General features: G+C 44.3%; 2 protein-coding genes across 7 annotated transcripts in view; one reads left to right on the forward strand and one right to left on the reverse strand.

The window, feature by feature from the left end:
- PGAP2 (post-GPI attachment to proteins 2) overlaps window positions 1-12,841 on the forward strand; it is a 53,444-nt gene extending 40,603 nt beyond the window's left edge. For 2 of the 3 annotated variants that reach the window (XM_069064722.1, XM_069064724.1), the window contains exon 7: window positions 421-550. In XM_069064722.1, coding sequence (XP_068920823.1) covers window positions 421-509 — 89 coding nt within the window. In that variant the 3' untranslated portion in view covers window positions 510-550. Of the gene's footprint in view, window positions 1-420; window positions 551-12,743 lie in introns of those variants that run through there. The other variant, XM_069064723.1, reaches the window with a different exon arrangement.
- RHOG (ras homolog family member G) overlaps window positions 1-15,103 on the reverse strand; it is a 25,788-nt gene that overhangs the window by 16 nt on the left and 10,669 nt on the right. Inside the window, exons 2-3 of one of the 4 annotated variants that reach the window (XM_069064729.1) lie at window positions 9,355-9,481; window positions 1-1,511 (exon numbers count right to left, since the gene is read on the reverse strand). The exon at window positions 1-1,511 is cut by the window's left edge and continues 16 nt beyond it. In XM_069064729.1, the coding sequence (XP_068920830.1) occupies window positions 854-1,429 (576 nt within the window). In that variant the 5' untranslated portion in view covers window positions 1,430-1,511; window positions 9,355-9,481 and the 3' untranslated portion in view covers window positions 1-853. Of the gene's footprint in view, window positions 1,512-3,633; window positions 3,755-9,354; window positions 9,482-10,044; window positions 10,068-15,103 lie in introns of those variants that run through there. The other 3 variants (XM_069064730.1, XM_069064731.1, XM_069064728.1) reach the window with 3 other exon arrangements.

Consider the following 15,103-nt stretch of genomic DNA (forward strand, 5'->3'; position numbering starts at 1 on the left):
GAGGTTTTATTAATGCACACAGGGAGAAGATTGGAGGGGCTGGTGGGATAGGACAAGTCTTCCCACCCCTTCCAGACCCCCAGAGCATATGAGCAAAGTCTGTTGGTGGGTTTGTAAATGGGGGATTGGGAAGCAGCTGGCTCTCCTTGCCCCTTCCTCAAGTGGGCAGGTGCTGGCTGGCTCCCTTTCTTCTCAGGATCCTGTGCTCCTGTCCTGGCAAGAGGGGTGGGGTGTGTCCTGAGCATGGTAGCCAGGCTGGAGCAGGGATGGGCAGAAGTGGGATGGGTCTCCAGAAGTGCCCTAGACCTAGGGAAGCTCAGAAAGACCCCTGAGGGTCAGCCCAAGGAAGCTCATTGAAAACTGTTGGGGTGGGAGAGCTGGAAAAGGACTTCCCCACAAACAGGCCTCCTGCCACAACAGGACTTCTTCAAGCTCTGAGTGCCAGGGACAGAAGGACAGCAGACTGTACACTCCAGGAGAGCAGGGGCTATGTCATTTTTCATCTCTGAATTCCCAGCACCTGAACAGGGCCCTGCACATAGTAGGAGGCTGGTAAATAAATGTTCACTGAATTGAATGTAAAGACTGCCCAGAGAAAGGGGGGCCAAGAATGTTGCCCCTATCCCTCTCTCTCTTCCTCTGATGCGGAGGGCATGGACACTGGTTGGGGGGCACGTGGCTGGAGGGAGAAAGAGGAGCCAATCAGACCTAGAGGGGAAAAAGAGGGTCAAGGCACATCTGGCTGAGGTGGGAAGGGGGAAAAGGGGCTCAGGAAGATGGACAAACAGATGACAAGCCCTGGGACGGGGCCAGCAGGGTGGGGAGGGGGGCGTCCCCTCCCAAGGTTGGGGAGTCACAAGAGGAAACAGGAGCGGCCTCGCTTGAGTGGTGTTGGATTGAGCACGGCCCGGACAGCCTCAGCGAACACTTCTTTGACGCCATCCTGCTGCAGTGCAGAGCACTCGAGGTAGCGAACGGCATGGATCTGCTTGCTCAGGGCTACACCCTGCTGGGGCGTGATGGGTGCCTGGCCCTGCTCCTTCAGCCGCCTTACGGCATCTGGCTGACCCCGCAGGTCCTTCTTGGTGCCCACGAGCAGGATGGGCACATCAGGGCAGTGGTGACATACTTCTGGGTACCACTTGTGCCGCACATTCTCATAGGAAGGCGGGCTGGCGATGGAGAAGCAGATGACAAAGACGTTGGTCTGGGGATAGGACAAGGTGCGGAGCCGGTCATATTCTTCCTGGCCTGCTGTGTCCCACAGGTTCAGATTGACTGTGCGCCCATCTACAGTGCTTTGCGCACTGTAGTTGTCGAACACTGTCGGGATGTATTCCTTAGGGAAGGCATTGGTAGTATAGCAGATGAGAAGGCACGTCTTGCCCACTGCCCCGTCGCCCACCACCACACACTTGATGCTCTGCATCGTGGCGGCTGCGGCGGGTGCAGCTGTGGCCTTCTTTGCCTGTCCCAGCCAGAGCCCCCACAGTGGCAGCCAATGTTTCAATCTGTACACAAAAGACACAGGGAAAGAAAGAGAGACTCGCCATCAGGATGGGAGGATAGTATCCTAGCCAGGCTGAACAGGGAGGGGCTTGGACAGGATATGGAGCTGGGAGGAACCCTAAAACTCACTTAGTCCAACCCCCTGACTTTATAGAAGGGTAAACTGGGACAGAGGAAGGAATATGCCTAAGGTCAGTATGAGAAGGACTTGAACCAGAATTTAAAGCCAGGTCCTCTGACTCCAAATCCAGTTTTCTTGTGTTGCTACATGATGCTTTCATCCTATAGACTGTACTCCCCCACTAGATGACCCTAGAGTCCTAAGCACTGCCCCGCTTCACCCCCTGTGGTGAGTGAGCATGGGATGTAGAAGGGAACAGAGGATTTAGGATTGAAAGGGACCTGGGAGACCATCTAGTCTAATCCCCATCCTTCCCCAGTATTTTTAAAATTAGAAGATTGAAGTCTAAAGAAGGGGGAAGTGATTTTACCAAAGTACCAAGATCTAAGATTTCAGTTCAGATTACCTGACCCTAAATTCAATGCTTTTGCCATACTATCATTATGAAGAACTCCTCTCTCCTGTCCCCTCCTTTCTTGGGGAGACAGAGGGAAGGAAGGAGAAAAGATTGATCATCAGGTGAGAAGGAATGTAGCTGAAATCCTGAACCTCCCTCTGCATAACACACCTACATCCCGCAGGATGATCCTACTCTCCCCCAAATATCCAAGACAACCTATGGAAGTAGGCAAGGGCAAGGTCATGTGGGGGAAGTATTTGGGATAGTCATCCCTACATAATGATTATGATAATGATAGGGAACATTTATGTAGTCCAGGCACTGTGCTTAGCACTTTACAATTATTATCTCATTAGATCCTCATAACAACTCTGGGAAGTAGGTGTTCCTATTACCCCCATTTTACAGATAAGGAAACTGAGGCAATCAGTGGTTAAGTAACTTGCCCAAAGTCACATAGCCAGTAAGTGTCCAAGGATGGATTTGAATTTAAGTCTTCCTGACTATAGGCCCAGCACTCTATCCACTGTGCCACGTAGCTTCCCTTATACCCTAGGATTCCCAGGCTCCAAACACCCTCAAAGCTCCCATTTTCTATCATACTAATAATCAGAACAGAAAGAGAAGTGGTTAGAATCATAGTATGTCTGAGCTGAGAAGCATTTCAGAGAATATCAACTCCAATCTACTCTTTTTTTTTTTTTAAGCAATTGGGGTTAAGTAACTTGCTCAAGGTTACACAGCCAGGTGTTTCTGGGTGGGTGCTAAGTGTCTGAGCCCGGATTCTATCCCCAGGTCATCCCAACACTGGGGCCGGTGCTCTTATTTGCTGTGCTACCTGGCCGCCCCTCCAACCTACTCTTGATCAGAAACTACAACATTTCCAACAAGTCATCATCTAGTCTCTCCTGGATAATTAAGGGAGACAAAGAAGGTAGAAGATAATGAAGCTGAACCCTCCATACAGCCTCAGGTGTCCTAGGATCCAATCCAGATGGCCCCCATTATAGAAATCATCAAAAGTAGACAAGTAAATGGGATCACACTGGGATCATAGATCATAGATTTAAAGATGGAAGGGTACCTTAGAGGTACTTTCTAATTTTACAAATAAGGAAACTGAGTTTAAGTGCCTAGCCCAAAGTCACATAGTAAGTGATGGATCCAGGGTTTGAACCCAGGTCCTCTAATTCCAAATCCAGCATTTTTTCCATTGTACTACACTGTCTCCAGTAAGACATCGTTGCATATGCCATGGTACTCCACTTAAGGTCACAGCACCCTTAAATATCTTGAACACTTTAGCTTACCTTGACAACCTTCAGAAGGAGAAAGAGACACATACTTGGGTACTGGGGTTGGAGGATGGGGTAATAAAGTATAGTGAAATGAGTACTGAATTTGGAGTTAAAGTTCCTATTTTTTTTTTTTAAAGCAATTGGGGTCAAGTAACTTGCTCAAGGTTACACAGCCGGTTTGTTTTTTTTTTTGCGTGGGTGTTAAGTATCTGAGGCCAGAACTGATCCTGGGTCCTCCCAACTCCGGGTGCTCTTACTCACTGCACCCCCTAGCCGCTCCTAAAGTTCCTATTTTCAAATCTCACCTTTGTCACTACTTGTGCAACCTTGTAGAAGTCACTTCCTCAATCTGGGCCTCAGTTTCCTCCTTTGTAAAATGAGGGGATTTAATTTGATAGCCTGCAAGTTCTCTTCTAGCTCTAAATCCTATGGAAACATGCACATGAACACACACTTTAGACGTTCCCAACAAAATGGAAATAGAGATACATACACAGTTGGAGACATGAAGGCTTTAATAGCATGGGAGAAGAGAACCCAAAAGAGCTGGCAAGACTGTTTTCACTACATGGGTATATTCACATGTATGCACACAACTCTCTCTGTCTCTCTCACATACATACACAGAGTCTCTCTCTCCCCTCTTGGGTACCCAACTCCCTAGCTTCCCATTATAGCAAACTATAGAAAGGAGTAGTCATTTATTCATTAAACAAGCAACTATTATGTAAGGAAAATTCCCTCCACCTCCATCCCCACCCCTTTCCCTGGGAACTTTCATTGGAAACAAATTCAGAGGGAAGTAACTAAAGAGGTCACAGATAGGTGGGAGCTCTGGTACTAGAACCCTTAACCCTGAGGGCTTTACATAGGGTGCCAAGGATTAACAGGATAATGTTCAGGCTCCACTATATCCTGAGTCCTGGGTCTAGAACAATAGTATCTCCATTTGAAGAGAACCACAGATTCTCAGGAGAGGGAAGGAAGCTCAGGGCAACCTGCCTAATCCATAAGTAAGCAGAAGTCTCCTCTATGCCAGCTCCAACAAGGAGGCACTAGCCTCCTTTTGAACATCTCCAGTGATGGGAAATGTGTCGCAAGGCAGTGCATTTCTCTCTTTGAAAACTCTAATAGTTAGGAAGATTGTCCTTGCATCTAGCCTAAATTCGCCTCTCTATATCTCCCCTCCTTTGTCATGGCAGGGCCAAGCAGAAATCAAATCCTTTTTCCACATACTAGTCGTCTAAAATATTCTGAAGACAACTATCCTATCCTCACTTCCCCAAGTCTTCTCTTCTTCAGGTTAAATATCCCCAGTTTCTTTAAACGGATCTTCCTATATCATGTTCTCTAATCCTCTCAGTAATCTGGCCACTCTTTCTGGATACACTTTAGCCTATCCATGTTTCTTCTATAATGTGGTACCCAGAACAGAATTCTCCATATGCAACTTGACTAGGGCACAAATAATAGGATTATTATCACCTATGTAATGGAAGCCATGCCTAAGATTGGTAGCTCAAGTCTCCTTAAGCTAAGGTCTGGCCACTCCTGGGTGTCTCAGTCCCTAGGCCAGAATGACCTCAGATTTTACTATAGTTCAGCTTTGCTATTGCCAGTATTTAATTTCCTCCTTCCCCAAACCTGGATGCAAATACCTTGGCCCAAAACTAGCCCTGGATTCTACATTGCACTCATCAAGAAATTCCCCCACATGGGGGCGGCTAGGTGGCTTAGAGCACTGGCCCTGGAGTCAAGAGGACCTGAGTTCGGTTCTGGCCTCAGACACTTAACACTCACACAAAAAAAACTAGCTGTGTAACCTTGGGCAAGTTACTTAACCCCAATTGGCCTCGAAAAAGGAAAAAAAAAAAGAGATTCCCCCACATACACACTTATATTCCTGGAGACTGTAACTCAGTTATTTATACTTCCTCAACCCTGGGGACCACCCTCTACCAGTCATTTCCTGGAACTGTCATGGCTGACTCCTTACTTCCTCTCCCCCTTGCTCGAATCTAGTAACACAGGCAGGGCTCATATCAGGATATATCCAACACCTAAAACTCAGTATCCTAATCCATAACCTAGAGCTAAGAAATCCCACCTCCAGTGTCAACACATCCCATTAGGTTGTATCCCCTAGGGTATAATTTAAAACTGGAAATTTAAATCTTGAAAACTCCTACCCAGCCCTTTAAAGACTAATTCCAGTGCTAGCTATCTCCCCCAGAAAGCTTTTTCTGTTTCCCCACAGCAGCACTGACTTTCTCAATTTTACATAGCACTCAGTACCTCTCTAACATACTTAGAGTTCTATCCTCCTACTGACTCAGCTGCATGAGGGCGAGAATCAAGTCTTATCTAGTGGATGCTCAGAGCTGTGCATACAGCAGGCACTTAATAAAGGTAGAAGGAATGAAGGTCCTGATTCCAGATCCCTGGGCTTCCCAATAGTGATGTTATGGCTGGGTAACCACCAAAGGGTCTTCAGAGGGAACCTGAGAAAGGTGCTCATGTAAGCAAAAATGTGGATAGATATCTTACCATATATTTAAATTCTGAATGCTCCTGACACATTGATAAACACCCCCCAGAAAGCGCTATTCCCCCATCATGACAATCACCATCAGATGGCTGTTCTTTTAAAGTGTGCTGGACGTGTGATCAAAAGACTTGAACTCAAGTCTTGACTCTGCTAACTGAGCTGGGTCAGATCACTCCATCTCTTTGGGTCTCCATTTACTCATCTGCAAAATGAGTCAGATGAAATACTTCTAAAGTCCTTTTAATGTTAAATTCTGAGACACTGTGGGATTCCTGAAACCTATATCCTAGAACCCTGGAGTTGTGGCTAAATAGAAGGCTGATAACAACACCTCCTTACATGTGACAGGTGCCTAAAACTTTACAGTGCTTTGAAATTCTTATTACCCAATGTGGAGGCAGCATACGTGGAGGCAGAGTGAAGTTTTCTGCCTGCAGTTAGGAAGACCCGTGTTCAAATCAAGCCTCAGACACTTATTAGTTGTGTGACCCTGGGGAAGTCTTTTAACATCTTTGGTTTTTTAACTGTAAAATGGAGATAATAATAGCTCCCAGGGCTATTGTGAGGATCAAATGTATTAACATATATAAAGTGCTTAGCCCAGTGCCTGGAAAATAGAGCTTAATAAATGCTTTTTTTTCCTTCCTACATGATAAACACACAGTTATTATTTGCTGAATTGAATCACTTCATATCCTTCAAACATTCCTTCAAAATTTCTCTTGTTCAATTATCCCTTCCTCTCTATTCCTATGGCTGTTACTCAAAGGCTTTAACCTCTATATCCTGGACAGCAGCTTCCTTATTAGTGTCTCAACTCCAGGGAAGGCAGCAAAGTACTGTGGAATGAATGGTAGGGTTAGTGTCAGAGGAGCTGGGCTCAAGTCTTGCCTCTGTGTGATCTCAGGCAAGTGACTTAAATCTCTTTGAGCCTCAGTTTCCTCACCTATTAAAATAAGGGAGCTGAACTAGGTAACTTATTTTTTTTTTCCTTTTTGGAGGGCAGTTGGGGTTAAGTAACTTGCCCAAGGTCACACAGCTAGTTTTGTGTGTGTGTGTGTGTGTGTGTGTGTGTGTGTGTGTGTGTGTGTGTGTTAAGTGTCTGAGGCTGGATTCGAACTCAGGTCCTCCTGGCTCCAGAGCCAGTGCTCTACTCACTGTGCCACCTAGCCGCCCCTGAACTAGGTGACTTCTAACGTCACTTCCAGCTCTAAATCTATAATCCTATGATCCTGTTCATGGTGACATGAGATTATCCCCCCTCATTCTCTCCTATAGTCACCACAGCCCAGATCTGACTGTGTCGTGCTTAAGAATTTGTCAAAGCTCTCCACTGCCTCCAAGAAGGTCCAAATAACTCTCAACCTGATATTCAAGGTTCTCCTCTGTCTGGTCCCAAATGATACCTATCCTTTAGGTCCTAAATCTTGGAGGAAGCTTTCTCAGACTAATCCAAGCCAACCTTTTCAAACTGCCAGAGATCTAGGAGTCTGGGTCATGCTAGCTAGTTCAGGACCTCCTCACCTCTCTCCAGGACTATTGCAATAGCCTCCTGCTCTCCCCTACCTCCGCACAGCTGCCATCACCATCACAGCAGACACCATCACTGGGGTCACATAGCTCTAATGCCTCTTGCTTTCCTCTTGGTAAAATGTAAATTCCTCTCTTTTGCTTGCAAAGCACTTCACAGTCTGACTGCAGCTCGCTTTGCAGGGCTATTGTACAGGACTTTCTTCCATGAATGCCACAGCCCATCCAAACAGTCCCTGTGTGCTATTCCTCATATGCCACATTCCATCCTCTGGCTCTCAGTCTTTGCAGAAGCTTGTCCCCCATGCCTGGAATGTACTCCCTCCTCACCTCTGCCTCGAAGAATCCCTAGATTCCTTTGAAGCTCAGTCTAAATGCCACCTTCTGCAGAAAGCCTTTCCTGTTGCCCCCAGCTGCTACTGCTGCCCCACTTCCCAGAAATCACTTTGTATATATTTTGTACTTCATTTTCTCTGTGCATGCTACTTTTTTCCTAATAGAAAGTAACCTTCTTAAGGGAAGAAACTGTTTCATTTTCCCCTTTGCCTGGCAAAGTTATTTTACTGACTTCCTTTTCCTTTCCATGACAGCAAAGGCCTTTCTTGTTGATACTAACATTTTGCCAATGTTGCCATATGGCAGAGGTCAGGGTCACACTTCCTCTAAAGACCAAAAAATGAGTATTATAGAGAGCACAGTGGCTAAAGGGACAGGGTAGCAGGGGAGAGGGGAGCAGGGTGAGAGCAGGCTGAAACACAGCAACCAACAAGGGAGTCCAAGAAAGAACAGAAGGAAAAGATATTATCAAGGAATGGGACCCTAAGAAAAAATGAACTGCTAGTGTGGCAAGGGTTGATAGGTGGACAGCTAGAGTACTCCCTCTATTGGCACCATCTTGGGGTCAGGAAAAAAGCAAGGAAGGCCTCTGGTGTGTGAGATGGAATCCCTTTGGTGAACTTTTGGAAGACACAGAAAAGAGTGGCACAGAATACGCAAAAATGGACTGGTTAAAATTTGTATCACTTGAGGGCACTCCTGAATCACTGGAGTACATCTCCAATATGTGGAAGAATGCCTGGCACATGGAACTTAATACATACTTGTTGAACTAAGGAATAAATGAATATACTGAGGTGAATATTTTAGGGTATAGTGGAAAGATCCCTAGATTCCTAATCAGTATTTGAACCTGGGTGTGACCCTAACCTCTGCAACTGTGCACCCATGGGGAAATCATCTAACTTCTCCATGCTTTTTAGTTTCCTCATCTATAAAGTAGAGGTCCTCACATCCACAGAGGCTGTCTTGCAAAGGAGAGCACTCTGCAAACCAGAGAACACTACAGCCATTAGTTACTGCCATATTCTCCCCTGTTCTCTGATTTCAGGTGTGTCTCATCTGGTTGGGCAGGGCCTGGTTATCTCCCTCTTGGTTCCCCCATGGCAAGGTTGGATGGCTACAGTCCTGGGCATACAAGAGATCTCAGTACAAATATGGGGAATTGTGGGTTCTGTTCCACCCCAAGGGGAAAACCCATATATCTGCTCTACCTGGTTCAGGCTAAAGACTTCCTTTCTCTAGGTTTCTTGGAACCAGTGAAAACCCCTATTGAGAATGTGAGGACTAAGGAAAGAACCCAATCAAAGTGTGTGGGGGGAACAGGAGAACCAGTATTAGGAACCCAGAGTTAGGTCATAAATATCTTAGTTCATTCCATTCCCTTTTGTAGCCACTTTCCCTTCTGAGGCCAACATTAGAAGGGAAAAGATAGTGGGTATCTTCATCCTCATTCTCACCCACACCTCCCTCCATGATCACAATTAAAAAGTACTTTGAGGTTTGCAAAGAGATTTGCAAATATCTTATCTGATCCTCACAACAAACCTAGGAGGTAGGTGTCATTATCCACATTTTACAGATAAAAGGCAGGCAGAGGTTAGTGACTCACCCAGGATCACACAGATAGTATCTGAAGCTGGATTTGAACTCAGGTCTATGACTCTGGGCAGGCAGGTAGCTAACTGGATGGAGTACCAGGCCTGAAGTCAGGAAGACTCATTTTCTTGAATTTAAATCTGGATTAGAAATAAAAAAGAACTGACTTCAAATCCTGCCTCACACCATTTACTGGCTGTGTGACATGGAACAAGTCGACCCATGCCTCAGTTTCCCCATCTGTAAAACAGGGATAATAATAGCACCTACCTCACAGGGTCATTGAGAGAATCAAATAAGATACTATAAAAGGGCTTTGAAAAACCAAATAGAAATATTAGGTATTATTGGGAAGCCACTAACCTGTATTTCCATGAAACAATTTGCATGAGTCCTGCATGCCTTAAGGCTAAAGTCTACTTCCCTGTCACTCCCCTCCATTGCTTTTAGTTCTGCCCTCTAGGGGCTGCACCCTCCCCCTTTTCCCCAATTAGATAGAAAACTTCTTGAATGTGGCACCTTGGCTTTTCTCTTTCTCCCTCACAGTATCATGAGGGACCAGCCTAGGCACAATCATCACTTGCTACAGCCTTGTTGTACTTTGGAGCTCCCATATATATTTGTTGGGATCGCAGGATTTGGGATTTAAGGATCATCTAGTTCCAATGTTCTTAAGAAAGACAGGAATTTAAAAATATTGTACCTTGAAGGACCAGGCAAATTTTTTTCATCACTTGAATCTCCTGGTCCTTATCTAATGTCCTATCATTAGACTTTAGGGAGTCCATGAACTTGGCTGAGAAAAAAAAATACATCTTTATTTAGCATTTTATTAAATTATTTAAAACCAACTTGATTTTGAGAAGGGAAACTAGACTACCAAGGGATCCCTGCCCCACAAAAGGTTAGGAACTCACAATGATGATGATGGTGATGATAATGATTCTGATAGTTAGCACTTATAGAGGACTTTAAGGTTTGCAAAGCATTTGACATATATTATCTTATTTAGTTCTCACAAAAATTCTGGGAGATGGGTGCTATTATTATCTCCATTGCACAGATTAGGAAACAGGTAATGAGAGGTTAACTGACTTGCCCATGGGGTCACACAGCTAGAGGCTGAAGTAGGATTTGAACTTGAGTTTTCCTGACTTCAGGTCCAACATTCTACCCACTGTGCCACTTAGCTAGATCTAGTCTAACTTCTTCATTCTATGGATATGGAAACAGAGGCAAAGAAAAGTCAAGTATCCAAAGCCACAAAGGTAGAAAGCATACCAGGATTCAAACCCAGATCTTTTGATTCTAAACCCACTTTCATTATAATACCACACCAGCTGTTATATATTAGTTATCTGTGTATATGTCTACTTCTTTTACTAGACTGTAATCAATCAATGAACAAGCTTTAATTAAGCACCTACTTTCTGCCAAGGACTAGATAATGGTGATACAAAACAAAGTGAAATACCTACCGTGCTCAAGGAGCTTACATTCTATCTGGGAATATAAAGTATATATATAAAATTAGAGCTAGAGATTTGGACAGGGCTCAAGACCTCATTGGTATATTAAATTTCTAGATGACAAGACTCCTACCAATACAGAATGGTATCTGATCTGCAATTTGTAATGTTATAGGGTTGACTAAAGCACTGAGAGGTTAAGTGGTACAAAATGAATAAGGTAAAATTTTTTGAGGGAGAAAGAAATAGTATGGGAATAGGGAAGAAAACAAACATTTATAGTAAGTGCTTAATAAATGCTTGTTTCCTTCTTAAGTGCCTACTATATGCCAGGCCCTATGCTAATTATTATCTGATTTGATCCTCACAATTGGGGGGGGGGCAGGTAGAATAGATGCTATTTTACAGATGAGGAAACTGAGGCAGCTAGCACTTAAGTGACTTGACCAGGGTCACACAGCTAGTAAGTGTCTGAAACTGGATTTTAACTCACAAGGTCTAGCCTGCTATCCATCATGCCACTTAGCTGCCCATAGTCAGGAATCAGGAAAAGCTTCTTGTAGAAATTGCTTGTCAGCATTTTAAAGGGAACGATGGATTATAAAATGATGAGATAAGGTGAGAGTTCATTCCAAGCATAGGGGATGGCAAGGGCAAAGGCTAGACAGATAGAAGACGAAACATCATGTGTGAAGAACAGAAAGAAGGCAAGTTTGTCTGGATGACAGAATGTAGAAAAGGGTGTAACCTACGTCTTATTTAAACTTGGTATGTCTACCTTGGTTTGGATAAACATTGGCATAACATACGAAGCACTTGCTGAATTGAATTGATGAAAGCCTCTCAAGATGTATCAGGATCCTTCTGTTGAATCTTTTCAATCCTAAGGAACATCCAAGGCACAGCTCCCACTGCCACTGAAACTGCTGGGTGCCTGTTGCTGGCAGAGTGGACTAGAAAGAGGCAGATTGTGAGAGTGAGCCCAGGGTGAATTTAGGATCAGAGTCCAAGGACTCAACTTCCTCCTTCTGCCTTTGGATGAAGGTCCAGGCCCAGGTCTATAGGGAAAGTTTTCAAAGCACTCAGTGGCTGCTATCCCAGGGATCTACCATAGTCCAGTTATCTCAAAATTTAACAGAATGGTGAAAGCCATCCCATCAAATGTGGGAGTCAGGAGACCTGGTCTGAGGTGTCAGCTTTGACATTTACCGGCTGTGCCCTGGGCAAGTCACTTCACCTATGACTCATCTGTAAAATGCTGACAACACTACCCAGATCACAGAGTTATCATGAAACTTTATTATCCTATGATCTGTAATCTCTGAAGTGTTAATAAGACTATGAGTTGTTCTTATAGTCTGTGGCCAACAGTTAGCTCCGTCCTTCCCTCCCTCCTTCCTTTCAGTCTTTCGTGGCCATTTATGTTCCCAGACCTGGAGATGAACAAACCTAATTCCTGTATATTACAAGGAAATGAACTTTCCTCAGAGATCAAAAACCACTGACCTAAGGGCACATAGCAAGTCTATAGTACAGCCAGAATTTGAACCCCAGTATTCTGTCACTCAGCCCAAGCACCTTTGCACTTCATGATGCTGCCTCTTCTTGACTTCAGTCAACAAGCACCTCACCTCCTGGGTATCTAGCTCAGATGTCATGGGAAGAGGAGACCAAACCTCCTCCCCCAAGTCACTCTCCTCTCTGAGCCTCAGTTTCTTCCTCTGTACAACGAGAGGACTGCTCTAGATTGGGCTTAACTTTTTATGTGTCACACTCTTTTGGCAACAGTCAGGTGAAGTCTTTGGACTCCTCAGTGTTTTTAAATGCATAAAATACACATAGGATTACAAAGAAAATAGTCTCTCAGAAAAAGAAAATCCATTTCCTAGATGCTTTGTCTCCTATAGATTTCTCTATGCCTTTATTTTGCCAGGGGAGCTGACTTTAGGATCCAGGAGGTCTAATGACCAAGACAAGATACAGGAGGTGGGAACTAGTCATCATAACAGTTTATAAAATGCTTGATATACATCATGTCATTCAACTGGACCTTTGCCGCAACCTTGTGAGGTAGGTGGTGCAAATATTATCATCTGCATTTTATAAATTGCTAAAAATGAAGCTATGAAAGATGAAGTGTATTGTCCAGGATCCAACAGCTTGGTCAGGGAAAAAGGTGAGCTCAAAGTCAACTAATTGTACCAGCTGGTATACACTAAATGCCAGTGAGTACTACATGAAGGAGAGATCACTGTGAGCTGGGCGCTTATTACTACCTCTGTGATCTTGGGCAAATCTCTCCTCTCCATCTCTGACCTCAGAAGCAATGTGAACTGAAGGAATTAGTCTAATATTGGTGAGCTGTAGGACCTCTTCCACTCCAAATTCTGTGATCCAGTAACTGACTGATTCCCTGGGCATTACTTTGAAAGAACTCTGGATTGTTTATAAAAATTAAAAAAAAAAAAAAGATACTTGGGACAGGCTAAACAAGTAACTGTTAACTCATTTTGGTTTTTATTTAGGCATCCTGTTTAGATCAAAACTAATCACCCAGCCTTTAAGGTTCCAGCAACTTGGTCCCAAACTGATGAGAAAGCATGCCACCTCTTCTCATTAAAGAATGTTGTGGAATATAGATTCAGAATGAGGCATATTTTATCATAGTCAATGTGTTTTTGCTTTTGGCCATGAGATATTGGAGGAATTTACCAGAAAGTTAGACAGCAATTAAAAAAAAAAAAGAGGATCAGTAAAAAATTTCTTGAAAACTCCCAATCTATCTTTCTAGCCAGGTAGACATTATTCCTGGGGATAACTTTGCAGACATCAGAAACTTTTCCCCTTTCAAGTTCCTTTAGACTTCAAGTCCCAGCTCTTCCGACTCCACAGGGCCTTTCCTGTCCACCCTGGCCCAAAAGATCATACATTTTGAATTGGAAAGGACATCAGAAGTCTAACTCATTCATTTCCCATGTGAGGAAACTGGATATGTCTTGCAAAGTCATTGGGAGGGGACAGGATTTAAATCCAGGTTTTTGGGGGGTTTTTTTGCTTTTTTGGAGGGCAATTGGGGAAAATCCAGGTCTTTTAATTCCAAATCCATCAAATTTTCTGCAGCATATTAAAGAGTCCATTACAGTGTTTGGTGTAAATATGAATGGGCCAGTACCTCCTCCTTCAAATCCAGATTCTGGCCCCTTACCACTCCAGTCCCCCACAACCCACAGCATGGAGGTCTTAAGAATCTATGGCAGAAGCTAGCTCTTGGTTCTCCTCTATCCTGTCCTGTGACTGTTCCCCTGTTCATGAGCCTTAAATCCCCAGCCAGGCCGGAATTCCCTTGAGACAAGGGTCTCTTCCTCCTCCCGGTACAGGAAATCTCAGTAAATACAGATGGCTTGTTAGTGAATGGGTTGCTGATGCCCACCCTCTTCTCTTCATGGGCATCAGCATTTCCGGTATCTACATCCTTAGGGAAAGGAAAATTTGCCCATAAGACTAAGCCCTCCCCTTGACCTAGACTGAAAAGCCAGAACACAACAGAACTCTCATTGGCATCAGTAATCAGTGGGTGTGGCTGACGCCTGGGGATAGCCAGACAGGAGGACAAAGACAGGCTTCCTAGATCTGCAGATGCTTAAGGGACCTCCAAGGCCATCTAGTCATGCCCATATCTGACCAAGAATCTTTCCTATGGATTGTTGTCACCCAGCTTTCACTTCGAGTGAAAGGACCTCAAGTGAAGGGGACTGTATTATGTCCCAAAGCCATCCTGGCCACTTTTCGATACCTTCTGTTGTCAGAAAATTAATAGAGACCATCTAGTCCCAGTCCCTCATTTTTTAAAGAAGAAAACAAGGGGAAGGGACTTGCCCAAAGTCACATATTAAATGAGAAGAAAGTCTAAAATCTCTTTATTCCTAGATCACTGCTCTTTACTACACCCACACTTTTCCCTTCCGCTCCCTGCCTCTGACTCTCAGATACTAATTTAAAGGGACAGCTTACGGGTTTAGGGGAGGGCACTGCTGTACTTCCTGCCCTATGCCAACCTACAGCTTTTAGCCAGGGGCAGGCAGGCTCTCTGGAATCTATTCCATGCCCTGTTCCCCATCTCTGATTTTTGAAACCCCTCTGATGTCCTTCAACATAATGCCAATGCATAATGGTCCCTTTCTATCAAGCAGAAACCAATCTTTCCCTCCTCAGATTTATTTCTTTCTTTTTTTTTTTTTGCTTTTTGGAGGGGGTCAGGAGGGCAATTGGGGTTAGGTGACTTGCTCAAGGTCA

This window comes from Petaurus breviceps, unplaced genomic scaffold (genome assembly GCF_028583685.1).
Source record: "Petaurus breviceps papuanus isolate PSGF00001 unplaced genomic scaffold, PetGlider_PUasm1.0 90639, whole genome shotgun sequence".
In the NCBI taxonomy this organism is placed as follows: domain Eukaryota; kingdom Metazoa; phylum Chordata; class Mammalia; order Diprotodontia; family Petauridae; genus Petaurus; species Petaurus breviceps.